The 20,390-nt window shown below is 45.9% G+C and overlaps 1 protein-coding gene across 5 annotated transcripts in view; it reads left to right on the top strand.

Annotated features, from left to right (window-relative positions):
• LOC135056795 (alpha-2-macroglobulin-like) overlaps window positions 1-20,390 on the top strand; it is a 325,812-nt gene that overhangs the window by 19,801 nt on the left and 285,621 nt on the right. For all 5 annotated transcript variants that reach the window (XM_063962392.1, XM_063962390.1, XM_063962389.1 and 2 more), the window contains exon 3: window positions 15,485-15,641. In XM_063962392.1, coding sequence (XP_063818462.1) covers window positions 15,485-15,641 — 157 coding nt within the window. The remainder of the gene's footprint in view (window positions 1-15,484; window positions 15,642-20,390) is intronic.

Below are 20,390 nucleotides of genomic sequence, written 5' to 3'. Positions count from 1 at the left end.
ATTAACAAACAATGGGGAATTGGTATCAGATATTATAGTAGGGGAGCCCATAGGTAAAAGCGACCACAATATGGTCACATTCAATATAAGTTTTCATAAACATTCCTATACTGGCTCAACTAGGACTCTAAACTTTAGCAAAGCCAACTTTGAAAGGATGAAGGAAACCTTAAGGGATATTGAATGGGAAGGTTTGTTTCTAGGAAAAAAAAACTACAGAGAAATTGGATGTATTAAAATCACTGCTAGCTAAAAATACTCTCAAATTTCTTCCTACGAGCAGAAAAAAAAAAAGGATTAAAAATCATAAACCGATGTGGCTTAATAAAAAGATAAAGGAACTTATGGGAAAGAAAAGGTGAGCATTTAAAAAAAACAAATCTGATGGGAATGCGGAATCATTTCGGCACTATAAGGACTGTAACAAAATATGCAAAAAAGAAATAAGAGCGGCTAAAGTAGAAACTGAAAAACTAGTAGCAAAGGAATCCCAAAAAAATATTTAAATACATTAATAGCAAAAGATTAAAGAAGGAGAGTATAGGCCCTTTAAAAGACAAGCTTGGAGTCTTAATCAAAAATGATAATGACATAGCAGACCCACTAAATGAGTTTTTTTCAACAGTATTTACTTGAGAGGATTTAATTTAGGGACTAACACACAATCTCAATAATGAGAATATCCCACTGATAGGTACTTATTTAAGTGAGGAGGTAGTCTGTGACCGATTAAAACATTTAAAGATTAATAAGTCACCTGGGCCCAATGGAATTCACTTAAGGGTTCTAATGGAGCTTCACTCTGAACTTTCAAAACCCCTATTTATGATCTTTAAAGATTCAGTTATATCAGGTATGGTTCCCAAAGACTGGCGTATAGCGGAAGTAGTGCTTATATTCAAAAAGGGAAGTAAAGCTGAACCGGGTAATTATAGACCAGTTAGTCTTACATCTAGTGGGGAAAGTACTGGAAGGTATTCTAAGTGATAGTATCAGAAGTTCCTTGAAGTCAATAAGGTCTTAAAAGGAATCAACATGGATTTGTGAAGAACAGATCCAGTCAAACCAACTTACTTGATTTTTATGAAACAGTAAGTGCAAACCTTGATCAGGGTAAAGAGGTGGATGTAATATTTTTAGATTTTGCCAAAGCTTTCGACACAGTACCACACATGCGACTTATATACAAGCTACAAGAAATAGGGCTAGGAACCACAATATGCACTTGGGTCAAAAATTGGTTAGATAATAGGGAGCAGAACATTGTGGTTAATGGATCTCTTTCAAATTGGACTGAAGTGTTAAGTGGTGTGCCACAAGGCTCTGTATTAGGACAGCTATTGTTCAACATTTTCATTAATGAACTATCAGAAGGTCTAGAGAGCATGGTGTAAATTTTTGCAGATGATACCAAACTGTGTAAGGCTATAAATACAGAGGAGGATGCTGAGTGTCTTCAGAATGACTTAGTTAAATTAGAAGCATGGGCAGCCAAATGGAGAACGTGCTTCAAAACAGACAAGTGTAAGGTAATGCACTGTGATAGCAGGAACAAAAATAACACCTACATACTGAATGGGGTAAAATTAGGGGATACTGTACTGGAAAAGGACTTAGGTGTTCTCATAGATAGCAAGCCAGGCATCAGTACCCAAAGTAGGATTGCAGCAAAGAAGGCTAATAAGATATTAGCATGCATAAAATGGGGAATTGATGCAAGGGACGAGGGTGTTATACTCCCGTTATATAAATCACTGGTGAGGCCACACCTTGAATACTGTGTACAATTCTGGGCACCCTACTACAAAAAGGATATCCTGGAGCTACAAAAGGTTCAGAGGCGAGCGACCAAACTAATTAAGGGCATGGAGACGCTGGAATACGAGGAAAGGCTTGAAAGACTAGGCATGTTTACATTGGAAAAGAGGAGACTAAGAGGGGACATGATCAACATCTACAAATATATAAGGGGACAATACACAGAGCTTGCGCGGGACCTGTTTTTGGTTAGATCAACACAGAGGACTCGTGGACACTCGCTCAGGTTAGAGGAGAGGAGATTCCACACAATACGGCGTAAAGACTTTTTCACGCTTAGGACAGTACGTTTATGGAATATCCTGCCTGAGGGAGTTGTAAGGGTGGACTCTGTCAACAACTTTAAGAATGGGTTAGATAAATTCCTAATGGATAAGGGTATCCAGGGTTATGGTGCATAGTCATTCACTATAGTTACTATAAAAAGGGATATAATGCAACGGCTGACTTCAGCATCTGTCAAAAAAAATTAGATAAAATAATCCTGCATAGGAGACCACACATAGGTTGAACTCGATGGACAATGGTCTTTTTTCAACCTTAGATACTATGTAACTATGACTTTACAGGAAGCAATTCAAAAACTGGCACTGACTCGGGTCATTGTTCCAGTTCCACTTCAGCTGCAAAACAAGTGTTATTATTCCAACCTGTTTATGGTACCGAAACGGGACGGTTCGCTAAGGCCCATTTTAAACCTCAAGTCACTGAACCCGTACTTACAGGTGTTCAAATTCAAGCTGCAGTCTCTGAGAGCGGTGATCTCAGGTCTGGAGGAGGGGGAATTCCTGGTGTCTCTTGATATCAAGGATGCTTACCTGCATATTCCGATTTGGCTTCCTCATCAGGCTTATCTAAGGTTTGCATTACAGGACTGTCACTACCAGTTCCAGGCCCTGCCATTTGGCATCTCCACAACACCGAGGGTGTTCGCCAAGGTAATGTCATAGATGGTGTTTCTCCTCCGCAAACAAGGAGTGAACATAATACCGTACCTGGACTATCTGCTGATAAAAGCACCATCCAGGGAGAGGTTTTTGGACAACATTGCCCTCTCAACCCGACTACTCCAGGATCACAGGTGAATTCTGAAACTACCAAAATCTCCCCTGGAACCAACATGGAGGCTTCCGTTCCTAGGGATGATACTGGATACGGAGGCACAGAAGGTATTCCTTCCATTAGAAAAGGCATTGGTAATCCAGACGATGGTGCGGGATGTTCTAAAACCAACCCATATATCGGTGCATATATGCATTCACCTTCTGGGGTAGATGGTAGCCTCTTATGAGGCACTGCAGTATGGAAGGTTTCACGCAAGACCCTTCCAGCTGGATCTGTTGGACAAATGGTCCGGATCGCATCTTCACATGCACCAGAGGATACGTCTGTCGCCAAAAGGCAGGATTTCTCTTCAGCGGTGGCTTCAGACTTCTCACCTGACCGAGGGCCGAAGGTTTGGGATTCAAAATTGGATTCTGCTATCCACAGACGCAAGCTTCAGAGGTTGGGTAGCAGTCACTTAAGGGAAACAGTTCCAAGGAAAATGGTCAAGTCAGGAAACCATTCTTCCAATCAACATTCTGGAACTAAGGGCCATATAGAATGCCCTTCCACAGGCTTCACACCTTCTTCAAGATCACGATATTCAGTTTCAGTTGGACAATGTGACGGCGGTAACGTACATAAACCGACAGGACTGAACGAAGAGCAGAGCAGCAATGTCAGAGGTAACAAGGATTCTCCTCTGGGCAGAAAGACATGCTGTGGCGCTGTCAGCAATCTTCATTCTGGGAGTAGACAACTGGGAAGCAGACTTCCTCAGCAGACACAACCTCCACCCAGGAGAGTGGGGCCTTCACACGGAGGTGTTCAGGTGCTTGACACGTCGGTGGGGAATTCCACAGATCGACATGATGGCCTCTCGTCTCAACAAGAAGCTCAAGCGGTATTGTTCCAGGTTGAGAGACGCACAGGCAGTTGCAGTGGATGCTCTAGTGACTCCATGGGTCTACCAGATAGTGTACGTGTTTCCACCACTTCCATTGATCCCAAGAATTCTCAAAAGAATAAAAAGGGAAAAGATTTAAGCAATTCTCATTGCTCTGGACTCGCCAAGAAGGGCCTGTTACGCGGATCTACTGGAGATTCAGATCCTCTTCGCAAGGATCTTCTGCAACAGGGGCTGTTTGTCTATCAAGACTTACCACGGCTACATTTGACGGCATGGAAGTTGAGCGTCAAATTCTAGCCCAGAAAGGAATCCCGGACAGGGTTATTCCAAGCTTGATTCAATGCCAGAAAGGGGGTAAAGTCTAAACATTACCAACGTATTTGGAAAAACTACGTCTTGTGGTGTGAGAACAGGAAATTTCCTGCGGTGGAATTTCAACTGGGATGTTTTCTGCTTTTTCTGCAGTAGGGTGTGGATGTGGGCCTAGGTTTGGGCTCCATAAAAGTCCAAATTTCGTCCTTATCCATTTTCTTCCAGAAACAATTGGCTTCTCTCCCTGAGGTTCAGACAATTTTGAAAGGATGGTTTGAGTCTTTACAGGAGGATGACAAAGTTTCTCATGTAGAAGACCGTCACACTGTTGGCCTTAGCTTCAGCAAGACGCGTGTCGGAGCTGGGGGATTTGTCTCACAAAAGTTCCTATTTGATTTTTCATGAAGATAGAGCTGAACTAAGAACTTGTCAGCAATTTCTTCCTTAGGTGGTGTCTGCATTTCATATCAACCAACCTATTGTGGTTCCAGTGGTTACTGACACCTCTGCTACTTCAAAGTCCTTGGATGTTGTGCGCTCTTTGAAGATCTATGTGAAGCGGACAGCTCGTCACAGAAAATCGGACTCAATGTTTGTTCTCTATGATCCCAATAAAATTGGGTGTCCTGCTTCAAAGCAGTCTATTGCTCGCTGGATCAGGCTTACTAGCATGCTTATTCTACGGCAGGTTTGCCGATTCCAAGATCTGTACAGGCCAACCCTACTATGTCGGTGGGTTCTTCCTGGGCGTCTGCCCGGGGTGTCTCAGATTTTCAGCTCTACCGAGCAGCTACTTGGTCAGGTTCAAACATGTTTGATAAGTTCTATAAGTTCGATACTTTGGCCTCTGAGGACCTTCAGTTTGGTCAATCAGTTCTGCAAGACCCTCAGCACTCTCCCACTTGGTTTGAGAGCTTTGGTTCATCCCCATGACACTAAATGGACCCCAGTTAGGGGTCAGGATAGGAGACAGTGGCGGTCAGGAGATGCTGGGTTTCAAAAAGGGGGAAGCTGCAATTGAAAGTAATTAAAACAGATAATTGACAAGTGCTGCCAACAGCGCCCCCTACCATGCAGCGCTATGTGTGGTGCCCCCTCCGCACACACCTAGTGGCCCTGCTAACACTGTGCCAACATAGACGATTCAGGGTTTCATGGCTACTAACAGTTTACTTGCGGTTAGTAGGAAGTCCAAAGTTTCAGAGTACTTAAAAAAAAATTGCAACCATTAACCCCTGTAAGGTTATGTTGTTTATAGGCCCTGGATTTTTAGGATCTAAAAACTAAAATTAGTTTTTTTTCAATCCTTGTTTTAGGATTTTATAGGTTTTAAAAACTTCAGTTTAGGAATTTATACATTGGATGAAAAGAAAAACATGTTTGAAGCACTGCATTTATTACAGATGTATCCTGCTACTTCCTTGCAGTATTTGCTCCTGTGATGCACTATGCCGAGGGAGGCTGTGATCCATTCTCAGTCGCGGTTTTCCCATAGAATCAAATTAAGGGCCTAATTCAGACCTGATCGCTGCAGCAAAATCTTTCTCTAATGGGTAAAACCATGGGGGTCATTCCGACCTGATCACACGCTCGGGATTTTCACAGCGCAGCAATCAAGGCCGAACTGCGCATGCGTATGCACTGCAATGCGCAGGCGCGTCGTACGAGTGCAAAGCGGATTGGCGCCTAGTGATGGACTCTACGACGAATCCGTTCGCACGGGCGTTCGCAAAGAGATTGACAGGAAGGAGGCGTTTCTGGGTGTCAACTGACCGTTTTCTGGGAGTGGTTGGAGAAATGCAGGCATGTCCAGGAGTTTGCAGGGCGGGTGTCTGACGTCAATTCCGGGACTGAACAGGCTGAAGTGATCGCAGCAGCTAAGTAAGTTCTGAGCTACTCAGAAACTGCACAAATTGTGTTTGCATCTCTCGGCTGCAAAAGCGATCGCACCCTTGCACAGCAAATATATACTCCCCGGTGGGCGGTGACTATGCATTTGCACGGCTGCTAAAAACAGCTAGCGAGCGATCAACTCGGAATGACCCCCCATGTGCACTGCAGGTGGGGCAGATATAACATGTGCAGAGAGAGTTAGATTTGGGTGGGTCATTTTGTTTCTGTGCATGGTAAATACTGGCTGTTTTATCTTTACACTGCAATTTAGATTTCAATTTGAACACATCCCACCCAAATCTAACTCTCTCTGCACAAGTTATATTTGCTTTTCTCTAACGTCCTAGTGGATGCTGGGGACTCCGTCAGGACCATGGGGAATAGCGGCTCCGCAGGAGACAGGGCACAAAAGCAAGCTTTTAGGATCACATGGTGTGTACTGGCTCCTACCCCTATGACCCTCCTCCAAGCCTCAGTTAGGTTTTTGTGCCCGGCCGAGAAGGGTGCAATCTAGGTGGCTCTCTTAAAGAGTTGCTTAGAAAAAGTTTTTAGGTTCTTTATTTTCAGTGAGTCCTGCTGGCAACAGGCTCACTGCATCGAGGGACTTAGGGGAGAGATTTTCAACTCACCTGCGTGCAGGATGGATTGGATTCTTAGGCTACTGGACATAGCTCCAGAGGGAGTCGGAACACAGGGCTTGCCCTGGGGTTCGTCCCGGAGCCGCGCCGCCGACCCCCCTTGCAGATGCTGAAGAGGTCCGGAACCAGGCGGCAGAAGACTCTCAGTCTTCATCAGGTAGCGCACAGCACTGCAGCTGTGCGCCATTGTTGTCAGCACACTTCACACAGCGGTCACGGAGGGTGCAGGGCGCTGGGGGGGGCGCCCTGGGCAGCAATGTATAATACCTGTATGGCGAAAAATACATCACATATAGCCCTTGAGGCTATATGGATGTATTTAACCCCTGCCAGATATCTAAAACTCCGGAGAAGAAGCCCGCCGAAAAGGGGGCGGGGCCTATTCTCCTCAGCACACAGCGCCATTTTCCCTCACAGAAAGGCTGGTGGGAAGGCTCCCATGATCTCCCCTGCACTGCACTACAGAAACAGGGTTAAAACAGAGAGGGGGGGCACTGATTTGGCGATATATATATATATATTAAAATGCTATAAAAGGAACACTTATATAAAGGTTGTCCCTGGATAATTATAGCGTTTTGGTGTGTGCTGGCAAACTCTCCCTCTGTCTCCCCAAAGGGCTAGTGGGTCCTGTCCTCTATCAGAGCATTCCCTATGTGTGTGCTGTATGTCGGTACGTGTGTGTCGACATGTATGAGGAAAATATTGGTGAGGAGGAAGAGCAAATTGCCTGTAATGGTGATGTCACTCTCTAGGGAGTCGACACCGGAATGGATGGCTTATTTATGGAAATTACGTGACAATGTCAACACGCTGCAAGCCGGTTGACGACATGAGAGGGCCGGCGAACAAATTAGTATCTGTCCAGGCGTCTCAAACACCGTCAGGGGCTGTAAAATGCCCATTTACCTCAGTCGGTCGACACAGACCCAGACACGGACACTGATTTCAGTGTCGACGGTGAAGAAACAAACGTATTTTCTTTTAGGGCCACACGTTAAGGGCAATGAAGGAGGTGTTACATATTTCTGATACTCCAAATACCACAAAAAAAGGGTATTATGTGTGAGGTGAAAAAACTACCTGTAGTTTTTCCTGAATCAGATAAATTAAATGAAGTGTGTGATGATGCGTGGGTTTCCCCCGATAGAAAATTATTGGCGGTATACCCTTTCCCGCCAGAAGTTAAGGCGCGGTGGGAAACACCCCTCAGGGTGGATAAGGCGCTCACACGCTTATCAGAACAAGTGGCGGTACCATCTACGGATAGGGCCGTACTTAAGGAGCCAGCTGATAGGAGGCTAAAAAATATCCTAAAAAGTATACACACACATGCTGGTGTTATACTGCGACCAGCGATCGCCTCAGCCTGGATGTGCAGAGCTGAGGTGGCTTGGTCGGATTCCCTGACTAAAAATATTGATACCTTTGACAGGGACAGTATTTTATTGACTATAGAGCATTTAAAGGATGCATTTCTATATATGCGAGATGCGCAGAGGGATATTTGCACTCTGGCATCAAGAGTAAATGCGATGTCCATATCTGCAAGAAGATGTTTATGGACACGACAGTGGTCAGGTGATGCAGATTCCAAACGGCACAAAGATGTATTGCCGTATAAAGGGGAGGAGTTATTTGGGGTCGGTCCATGGGACCTGGTGGCCAGGGCAACTGCTGGAAAATCCACCGTTTTTTACCCTAAGTCACATCTCTGCAGAAAAAGACACCGTCTTTTCAGCCTCAGTCCTTTCGTCCCTATAAGAGTCATATCTGCCCAGGGATAGAGGAAAGGGAAGAAGACTGCAGCAGGCAGCCCATTCCCAGGAACAGAAGCCCTCCACCGCTTCTACCAAGTTCTCAGCATGACGCTGGGACCGTACAGGACCCCTGGATCCTACAAGTAGTATCCAAGGGGTACAGATTGGAATGTCGAGAGGTTTCCCCCCTCGCAGGTTCCTGTAGTCTGCTGTACCAATGTCTCCCTCCGACAGGGAGGCAGTATTGAAAACAACTCACAAGCTGTATTCCCAGCAGGTGATAATAAAATTACCCCTCCGACAACAAGGAAAGGGGTATTACTCCACACTATATGGTGGTACTGAAGGCTAGGTGAGACCTATTCTAAATCTGAAAAATTTGAACACTTGCAAGGGTTCAAATCCAGATGGAGTCACTCAGAGCAGTGATAGCAAAGAACAAGGGGACTATATGGTGTCCCGGGACATCAGGGATGCTTACCTCCATGTCCCAAAATTTGCCTTTTCTCACCAAGGGTACCTCAGGTTCGTGGTACAGAACTGTCACTATCAGTTTCAAGACGATGCCGTTGGATTGTCCAAGGCACCCCGGGTCCTTACCAAGGTAATGACCGAAAGGAGGATTCGTCTTCAAAGAAAATGGACGACCTCCTGATAAGAACAAGGTCCAGAGAACAGTTGGAGGTCGGAGTAGCACTATCTCAAGTAGTTCTACGACAGCACGGGTGGATTCTAAATATTCCAAAACCGCAGTTGTTCCGACGACACGTCTGCTGGTCCTAGGGATGATTCTGGACACAGTCCAGGAAAAGGTGTTTCTCCCAGAGGAGAAAGCCAGGGAGTTATCCGAGCTAATCGGGATCCTCCTAAAACCAGGAAAAGTGTCAGTGCATCATTGCACAAGAGTCCTGGTAAAAATGGTGGCTTATTACGAAGCGCTTCCATTCGGCAGATTTCACGCAAGAACTCTTCAGTGGGATCTGCTGGACAAATGGTCCGGATCGCATCTTCAGATGCATCAGCGGATAACCCTATATCCAAGGACAAGGGTGTCTCTCCTGTGGTGATTACAGAGTGCTCATCTTCTAGAGGGCCGCAGATTCGGCATTCAGGATTGGATGCTGGTGACCACGGAGGCCAGCCTGAGAGGCTGGGGAGCAGTCACACAAGGAGTGTGATCAAGTCTGGAGAATTCTCTCCACATAAATATACTGGAGCTAAGAGCAAATTTATAATGCTCTAAGCTTAGCAAGACCTCTGCTTCAAGGTCAGCCGGTATTGATCCAGTGGGATAACATCACGGCAGTCGCCCACGTAAACAGAAAGGGCGGCACAAGAAGCAGGAGGGCAGTGGCAAAACTGCAAGGATTTTTCGCTAGGCGGAAAATCATGTGATAGCATTGTCAGCAGTGTTCATTCCGGGAGTGGACGACTGGGAAGCAGACTTCCTCAGCAGGCACGACCTCCACCCGGGAGAGTGGGAACTTCATCGGGAAGTTTTCCGCATGATTGTGAACCGTTGGGAAAGACCAAAGGTGGACATGATGGCGTCCCGCCCGAACAAAAAATGGGACAGGTATTGCGCCAGGTCACGAGACCTTCAGGCGATAGCTGTGGACGTCCTGGTAACACCGTGGGTGTAACAGTCGGTGTATGTGTTCCCCCCTCTGCTTCTCATAACCAAGGTATTGAGAATTATAAGACATAGAGGAGTAAGAACTATACTCGTGGCTCCAGATTGGCCAAGAGGGACTTGGTAACCGGAACTTCAAGAGACGCTCACAGAGGACTAATGGCCTCGGGAGCTAAGAAGGGATTTGCTTTCAGCAAGTACCATGTCTGTTCCAAGAGGAACCGTGGCATCGGCCTTTAAGAAAGGACCTGCTCCAGCAGGGACCTTGTCTGTTCCAAGACTTACCGCGACTGCGTTTGACGGCATGGCGGTTTGAACGCCGGATCCTAAGGGAAAAGGCATTCCGGAAGAGGTCATACCTACCCTGGTCAAAGCCAGGAAGGAGGTGACCGCACAACGTTATCACCACATGTGGTAAAAATATGTTGCGTGGGTGAGGCCAGGAAGGCCCCACGAAAAAATTTCAACTAGGTCGATTTCTGCACTTCCTGCAAACAGGAGTGTCTATGAGCCTCAAATTGGGGTCCATTAAGGTTCAAGTTTCGGCCCTATAGATTTTCTTCCAGAAAGAATTGGCTTCAGTTCCTGAAGTCCAGACGTTTGTCAAGGGAGTATTGCATATACAGCCCTTGTGTGCCTCCAGTGGCACCGTGGGATCTCAACGTAGTGTTGGGATTCCTCAAATCATATTGGTTTGAACCACTCAAATCTGTGGATTTGAAATATCTCACATGGAAAGTGACCATGCTGTTGGCCCTGGCCTCGGCCAGGCGATTGTCAAAATTGGCGGCTTTGTCTTACAAAAGCACATATTTGATTTTCCATTCGGACAGGGCAGAACTGCGGACTCGTCCCCAGTTTCTTCCTAAGGTGGTGTCAGCGTTTCACCTGAAACAACCTATTGTGGTGCCTGCGGCTACTAGGGACTTGGAGGACTCCAAGTTGCTAGACGTTGTCAGGGCCCTGAAAATATATATATATATATATATATATATATATATATATATATATATATATATATATATATATATATATATATATATATATATATATATATATATATAATTCCAGGACGGCTGGAGTCAGAAAGTCTGACTTGCTGTTTATATTGTAGGCACCCAAAAAGCTGGGTGCTCCTGCTTCTAAGCAGACTATTGCTCGTTGGATTTGTAGTACAATTCAGCTTGCACATTCTGTGGCAGGCCTGCCACAGCCAAAATCTGTAAATGCCCATTCCACAAGGAAGGTGGGCTCATCTTGGGCGGCTGCCCGAGGGGTCTCGGCTTTACAACTTTGCCGAGCAGCTACTTGGTCAGGGGCAAACACGTTTGCAAAATTCTACAAATTTGATACCCTGGCTGAGGAGGACCTGGAGTTCTCTCATTCGGTGCTGCAGAGTCATCCGCACTCTCCTGCCCGTTTGGGAGCTTTGGTATAATCCCCATGGTCCTGACGGAGTCCCCAGCATCCACTAGGACGTTAGAGAAAATAAGATTTTACTTACCGATAAATCTATTTCTCATAGTCCGTAGTGGATGCTGGGCGCCCATCCCAAGTGCGGATTGTCTGCATTACTTGTACATAGTTATTGTTACAAAAAATCGGGTTATTATTGTTGTGAGACATCTTTTTTAGAGGCTACTTCATTGTTATCATACTGTTAACTGGGTTCAAAACACAAGTTGTACGGTGTGATTGGTGTGGCTGGTATGAGTCTTACCCGGGATTCAAGATCCTTCCTTATTGTGTACGCTCGTCCGGGCACAGTACCTAACTGAGGCTTGGAGGAGGGTCATAGGGGGAGGAGCCAGTACACACCATGTGATCCTAAAAGCTTGCTTTTGTGCCCTGTCTCCTGCGGAGCCGCTATTCCCCATGGTCCTGACGGAGTCCCCAGCATCCACTACGGACTATGAGAAATAGATTTATCGGTAAGTAAAATCTTATTTTTTTTTTTTTTGTTGGGGGGGGGGGGGTCATTTTCCAATATATTGGAGCAAATGGTCAATTATCGTTTGCTCCCATACATTCCCAGATTTTCATTATAACCACCCAGATTGGACAGATGGTCTGCCAGATAATTGTATAGTGAATGCCCAGCTGGATTTTGAGTTTATTTAAATTACCTTAAATTGTTAACCAATGAAAAGTTGAGCAACAAGAAAACAACAAACCTGACCGCCTAGAGCATAGGTCTTCAACCTGTGGCCCTCCAGATGCTGTGGAACTACACATCCCAGCATGCCCTGCCACAGTTTTGCTATTAAGGCATGCTAAAACAGAAGCAGTGCATGCTGAGATGTGTAGTTCCACAGCATCTGGAGGGCCACAGGTTGAAGACCCATGACCTAGAGCAGTGGTTCTCAAACTCGGTCCTCAGGACCCCATACAGTGCATGTTTTACAGGTAACCCAGAAAGTGCACAGGTGTATTAATTACTCACTGAAACATTTTAAAAGTTGGATCTAATTATGTCACTTGTGATTTTGTGAGGAGACCTGCAAAACATGCACTGTGTGGGGTCCTGAGGACCGAGTTTGAGAACCTGTGACCTAGAGCAGTGGTTCTCAAACTCGGTCCTCAGGACCCCACACTGTGCATGTTTTGCAGGTAACCCAGCAAGTGCACAGGTGTATTCATTATTCACTGACACATTTTAAAATGTCCACAGGTGGAGCAAATTATTTCACTTGCGATTCTGTGAGGAGACCTGCAAAACATGCACTGTGTGGGGTCCTGAGGACCGAGTTTGAGAACCTGTGACCTAGAGGGTTCCATTTAAAACGAGACATAACCCCTTTAGCAGTTCCGGGTCCCACTGTGCATGACACGGCAGCCTGTTGCTGGCAGCGATAGTGGGGGGAATGCGATGAGGAGGGGGATGTCGCTGGACCTCACCAGAGCTCACCGGAGAGGTGAGTAAATACCAACAGCATATTCGCTAGTATCGTTGCGATACTAATTGAATGCGCCACTGGTAATTTATTATGACACGTTGTTAAATAAGGCCCAGAGAGTGTTCATTTGTTTATTCACCTGCTCAAATGTGTAACTACAGTACAGTAAGCCAATTCCACTGTAGTGGACAAACATGACAGCACATAGACCTTGTACTGCTGGTATTGCCTCCTCAGCACGTCACTTCGGTGGAGACATATCAGAGCTTGGAGGGAGATGAAGTTTTCCCTAACTGTCACTTTCTAGGCTGTGTGTGAAAAATGCGTGCAAGGAGCTTTATCTCTCTCCAACCTTTGATAAGTCTCCCCTGGTTGCAGTTCATCAGAGGTGGGATGCCGCCCTGGCTCCAAGTGGTTGCTTTAGCAGACATGGGGGGATATATGCTATAGTGGCACAAGCACTTCCTGCCTCACCACATTACTGAGGTGAAGGAAGGTACATCAACGATAAGTAAGAACATCTTCTACCAGAGCGAGGGAGTGACCCCTCCACCCCATCCCAATCCGGCAATCCTCCGTCTGAGCACACAGCGCACCAGCTTAGTGCTAATGCACTGTCTCTCTGCCCAGCCATCTCCACTGGGCATGTGCGGGATCTCGCTACTATGGCAAGATCTACTGTGTACTGTTGCTCAGGGCCGGCCGCAGCCAGGGACAGCGCTATCCTGCTGTGGGTGTTACGGCTGCAGGTGTCTAAACAGTCAGTGCTAAATTGCCCTGCCAGCTGTCATTCAGCCCGCACCACCACTGTAATACATGGGGGAGAAGCGATATCAGGACACATAACGGGCGCTGATACCACTTCTCCCCCATAACGACGATTGATAAATCTACCCCATGGGTTTCTCCTTTGCAAAATCAGGACTCTCCTGGGCTTCTGTTCTGTAGGTATCCAGCTTTCATGGGACAGATCTTTTTCCTTCATGTGGTCCTCTGTCTCAGGCCTCCATCGGGACACACAAAGGGACTGGTGACAGGAATCAGCCATGTGTGCTACAGTGTTACTGCATTTCAGGCACACATATAGGGCCTAATTCAAGGGTCTGGGACTGAGGGTCGACAGCACAAAGGTCGACACAGCTTAGGTCGACGCCAATTGGTCGACACACCTTAGGTCGGCATGGACAAAAGGTCGACATGGACAAAAGGTCGACAGGAACAAGGTCGACATGGAAAAAGGTCGACATGAGTTTTTTATGTTTTTTTGGTGTCGTTTTCTTCGTAGAGTGACCAGGAACCCCAATTAGTGCACCGCGTTCGCTCGCCATGCTTCGGGCATGGTGCCTTCGCTCCGCTACCGCTTCGCTCGGCACACTTTACCGTTCCAATCATAGTCCACGTGGATCGTTAAGTATGAAAAGGTTCAAAAAAAGAAAAAAATCGTGAAAAACTCATGTCAACCTTTTTCAATGTCTACCTTGTTCCTGTCGACCTTTTTTCCATGTCGACCTAAGGTGTGTCGACCAATTGACGTCGACCTAAGGTGTGTCGACCTTTGTGCTGTTGACCTGGAGTCCGGATACCAATTCAAGAAGGATTGCAGATTCTGCTAATTAGCAGAATTTGCAATCCTTTTGCTAGCATGCTGGAGGACGCCAATCGCAGGTCAAGGACGCCCAGCATGCTGACCGCCACCTCCACCCCTTGATGAAGCAGAGATTGCGATTGCATCTAAATTTCTGCTACAACACAGGAATTAGAGATGCCTCATGTCGGCGTAGCTTAGATGCACCCGCAGGAGGCCCACTACAATGTTCCCGATCATGGCAGATGCGTGTGACGACATGCAGCCGCCGCGATCACGCTCCCGCATACGCCGCATTGCCCCCCATTTGGCCGGCTCCGCCCATGCAACACTCTGTCACCCACCCCGCGCGCGTGACCGCCTCTGCCTGATTGACGGGCAGAGTTGATCGCATTTTCTGCGGCCCCCCCACAGAAAGTGCGGGTGCATGGATGCAGAACGGGCGCTGCGCATGCGCCCGTGAGTCAATCACAATATGTCCAGTTAGATTGCGATTTGCGATCCAACCTGAATATGCCCCAAAATGCGTACATTTGCCCTATGCAGAGTAGTAGGCATTTTGCTGTGTGCCTGTCCAGATCCTTACGCGGGATAAGATGATGATGATAATAAAATTATTCATCTCTGCCCCCTTGCACCTACCCTATTCTACATCCAAATGATATGCCTGAACACAGCTCTCCATAGCCCACTGTTGTGTCAACATACCCTCACCGCACGTGGTCTTCCTGAGAGTACTCCATTACTGCCCATGTCAGCCATATTGTAGATATAACTAATATGCCCATGGCCCTGCATTACTCTGAGCATGTGCAGTGCAGGAAATAAAGCAAGATTTCACGGTATTTCTGCAATTTTCCCAATAGGTATATTCTATTTCCTGCTGCAAATCTAGAAATTCTCTAAATGATATGCTCTATCTGTAATTCATACAACATGTAATAATTTTACTCCCATATATGACTCAGTTTTTAGTTTTTATTTCTCTGTGCAGGTACCTTTGGTGTCAGCGGCTGTTCCAGTGTTTATTACTATCAACGCAACGGGTGGGGATTTCAATTACATAGAGCGAAGGGATGTGGTGGTGGCCCCAAAAGTCAACGTAACATTTATTCAGATGAATAAGTACAAGTTCAAGCCTGGGGACACAGGTAACACTAATTATTTTCACTATTTAGTATTAAAGTCCTCTATACACATGGTGGAGGCAGCCATTTTGTGCTCTGAGCTGGGGATACAACAGAGGTACAGCTCCCTCAGTGATGCTCATAATGGCTGCCTTCTTTGTGTGTGGGACACCGGTGAACTTTTAATTTATGAAATTTAAAATAAAATCTAACACTACCCTGGTAAGGGGTAGATTTATCATCATGTGATAGGTATTTTCTAGAAACAAGGCTCCTTAATGTTTAAACATCAGGAGTCTTTTTTGTATCAGGTAGTTTCTATGAATGGTTTTAACAGAAGAAGCCTTAATGGGATTTGTTTAAGATACCGGCACTCAGAATGCTGACGCCGGAATCCCAACAGCCGGCACCTCGACTATAAGTATAGCGGGCAGGTTAGGGCTGGTGGGGGAGGTAATCTTTAAGTGCCACCTGCGGGGGTTAGGGTTAGGCTGTGTCTGGGGTGAGGTTAGAGTTAGGCACTAAGGGGGAAGATAGGGTTAGACTGGAGGGTTAGAGTAAGGTAGGAGGGGATAACTTATTTACCTTCGCCCCTTTCAAGATTTTAAAGATCAGAATGCCGGCTTCGGTATTGTGACTGCCGGCATACCGTCCACCGGTCACACATATCGAACCCACCTTAACAAATAAGTGTTGCTTAAAGAGTAATAACCCCATGTTTTCTCAAGACAAAACAAAGGATATAGCCCCTCCCTTTAAAAAATTGGGGAAAATAACAAAGATGTATCAAGCCTCCTAAAGAGGGGTGGGGGGGGGAGTTGCCCATAGTAATCCTCTGCTTTTCTCAATAATTTAATAGCATAAACTTGATAAATGGTAGCTAGAAGCTGGTTGGTTGCTATGGGTGACTTCTCCCAGGGCTGCCATCAGAAATTGCGGGGCCCGGGACTGACAAAATAGGCAGCCCCCCCACTGTGGAGGAGTCCACTTTAGAACTGCACCAGTTAACACACGCGTGTGTGTGTGTGTGTGTGTGTAAGTGTTAGTGTTATATACACACACATGCATTATACCTCCCAACATGACCCTTTCCAGGAGGGACAGAGCGTTCTACTGCTAGACTTCCCTCTAAATTTATAATTGCCATCACCTGTGCTGAAACACTGTTCTTATCCATTAACCTGTTCAACACAGGTGCTGCCAATCATAAATTACTGTCTTCTGGGTATTCTGGGTGTTTTCCTTATACACATTATTCTAGCTGCATGTGTGGTTAAACTGCACACTGTCTTAAATATTTTTTCCTCCAATCATAAATTGAGAAGTCCAGGAGCAGAGCATTTTGTCCCTCCTGGAAAGGGTCATGTTGGGAGGTATGCATGCATGCATACATACATGTGCCGCTGTCGGGAGGGCCTGGGATGCTGATGCCGTTGCCTGCCGGCCTCCTTCCCCGCTGTTCTGCAGCTCTCCTTCGTCCTCCTGCAGCTGTATTGAAAACGTCCCTCGCAAAATGGCCGCCGCCTCAGGGGAGACAGTTATTCAAGATACTAGAGGGCTCCTCTAGTACCTTCAATAACTGTCTCCTCTGTAGCGGGGGCCATTTTGGGAGGGAAGTTTTCAATACAGAGCTGCTGAGGGTCGGAGGACAATGGCAGAACAGCGGGGACGACCGCGAAACGGCGTGGACGGCGGCTGGCGGGCAGGTGGCTGCATGAGCATTCCCGGGCCCACCTTTCTCTGTAAGAGAGGCTGGGCCCGGGACAGCTGTGCCCCCAGCACCAGTGACGTGCAGTGGGGTGAGGCAGGTGAGGCAGAGCCTTTCCTATCATACTAATGTTTGTGAAAAGAAGAAGTAAGGAACTCTCGTTTTTTGGGGGGCACTCATTGTAACAATGTCATCTAAAATTTAACTTTTAATTGATCTTTAAAATATGATGCCACAATACAAACAGGACACAAACCTGTACATGTATTAATAAAATAATTCACAACCGTGTTTCCGTGTGAAATGTATTGGTCACGTGTGGGAGGTGAGTGCAGTATGTAGAATATCTCCTGTACCTGATGATATCAGCATACGGGATGGACACTGTTGGTTCCTAAACCATACCCGTTTCCATATGGCGTGTTGGAGTGGTGCCACATAAATGTTGGATATTGAAGTGACAGCAACATGTTAATCCACGTCCAAAGGTGCCAGAAATATGTGTGTTATGTCCAAAATATGCCCCAAACCACAGCCTGTGTTAAACACGGATTTATGAACGATGGTCCAGGCTGGGTATGAAACAAATTTTATGCAGCATTCTAAGCGTGCTAGTTAATAATCCGCGCCATAGAGATTAAGCATGATGGACAATCTGGATAGCAGTCACCATCCTCTAGTTCGCATGCACAAATCTGTATGGGCTGTAGGATAATTGAATAACTGACAGTAAATAGGGGTAGGTTAGGTGTTAATTACTAGAGTAATTGTAACAGCAACTACAACTGAAAAGCTCCCTATACCACGCGTGATCCTGTAATCATATTATTATATCACGGGTATTAGATCCAAACGGAAGTTATATAAATTATCTCAGTGCAAATACTCATTATCTCAGTGCAAAACACTCTATTCAGTGCAATATGAAAGGACAAGCAATGATGGCAAAATAACTTTCTGGTGAGTATACCAATTACAAATAGCTCACTATTCCACATCCATTGTATTTGTTAAACTGTGTAAGCAAAGGAATGCTTGGTATAAATCATATAGACACAAGTCAAATTATCCACATTAATTTGCTGCATACACATATAATGTGACAGGAAAAAAGATCTCACACCAAAATGTATCGAGTGAATTTGTTGCATATGCAAAGCTGGTAAAAAAATGTAGCAGAAGTTGCAGGGGAGAGAAAAGAAGGCACTCCAATCTTATAATAACAAGCCAATTGTTTCAATTATACCGCTTTCACATCGCTAACCCGGTAAAGAACCGGCTTTTGAACACGCTTCCGACCCGGGTCTGAACACGCTATACCCCTTTCACATTGCAGTTTGGAACCGTGTTATTACCGGGTTATTCCCGGGTTGGTGCCTTTCACACTGAAACCGGTTCACCCTTTGAAAACATTTGTGATCTCATTATAAATGGACTTTTCTGTCTCCTATTGATGAGGTTTGAAAGGTATTACAAGGAGGGGCTCGGGAGTGCTCAGTAGTGCAGCAATCATGGCCGACACAGCACATGTCTCTATAGACTTTGTGATAGTCTCTGCTGTACTGCTCTTGGATTCAGCCTGTGAGAGGATATTTGAGCTTCTCACATTCTGCAGCTTGTTCATTTGGTGGGTGATTTCCGACTCCCCTCTTATCCGTAACAGCTCCCTAACCTCATCCTCACTCCAGTTTGCCATATTCTCCAAGCACTGTAGCAATGCAGCACTGTGAATGTAGTATAAATAAAAACACTGTTTAAAGCGTGCTGCCTGTTTATTTCCGGGTTCAGACAGGTGACATCATGCAGGGAGACAACCTTTCACCTCCTTTTTAAGATTACCGGGTTGAATATAGCGGGTCTGAGGCTTTCACACTGCCAAATGAACCGGTTCTGAACCGTGTAGGATCCTTCTTTTTACACGGGTTGAAATACCGGGTTGTTTGACACGGTAAATTCATAATGGCGCTTTCACACTGCACCTCAAACCGGGTTGACACGGCTCAAACTCGGCAATATACCGGGTTATTTTTGCGATGTGAAAGGGGTATTAATTTGTTACATGCATATCTCAGACCAAAAAAATGTATCAATGAGTTTGTTACATCTGTGAGCTGGTAGGAGAAATAGCAGAGGGTTGCAGGGGAGAGAGAAAGGCACTCCTGTTGACGGTGTAATGAGGCAGCTGGTGAGCATTATCCGTTCACAGACGGGCGCCGCACTCTCAGTGCAATACTAGGACTACTCACTTCCACACCAGCCAATGACCGGTATCTTGGCCCTTTTCGAGTGACTTACTGCGGGACCGCATGAGGAGTGATCTAGTCCTGCAATGCTAATCGGTATCAGGATTACCACTCCCATTAGGGTCTTAATTCTGTCACCTAACTACCTTTCTTCTAGCACTAAGCGGCGCATGCAAGTTTAACGCTCACACTGCACCAATGTTTATAATGCAGTGTAGCAGCATGAACTCGGCTACTGTGTAGTGCTACTATTTATTCCCCTATCAATACCTCCCCCTTGTCTTTTCCATTTCTTGCTCTCTCATTGTTAATCACTACTTGTAGGATTCCCTGCGCTGATATATCAGGGTGTCCAGAGTTGTCTTAGCAAAAGCAGAAGCAATCCACTGGTTTCCAACCCTCAGGTGCAATTGCTGCACGCTCATTCACTGTATAATGCATGTCCAGAGCCAGCCCTAACCAATATGATGCCCTAGGCAAGATTTTGGCTGGTGCCCCCTAGCACCACGCTAGTTCTGCAGGAGATGCCTGGCATGAGTCAGCTGGCAGCTCTGCTAACATTGGGCGACTTTTGTTTATGAAAATGCATCTTATTTGCATTACTATGTGGCTAAGATGCACAAGCAGCTTCTGTTGATTAAAATGATATGCGGCGTGCCTATATTCTGTGTGCGACTGTGGCTGCATCTGCATACAAAATGCTACATTGCAGTGATTTCCAGGAATACACTGCAACGTAGCATTTTGTATGCAGATACAGCCACAGTCACACACAGAATATAGGCATGCTGCATATCATTTTAATCAGCAGAAGCTGCTGGT

This window comes from Pseudophryne corroboree, chromosome 3, assembly GCF_028390025.1.
Source record: "Pseudophryne corroboree isolate aPseCor3 chromosome 3, aPseCor3.hap2, whole genome shotgun sequence".
Classification (NCBI taxonomy): Eukaryota; Metazoa; Chordata; class Amphibia; order Anura; family Myobatrachidae; genus Pseudophryne; species Pseudophryne corroboree.
This window is presented reverse-complemented; position numbering and strand designations above follow the sequence as displayed.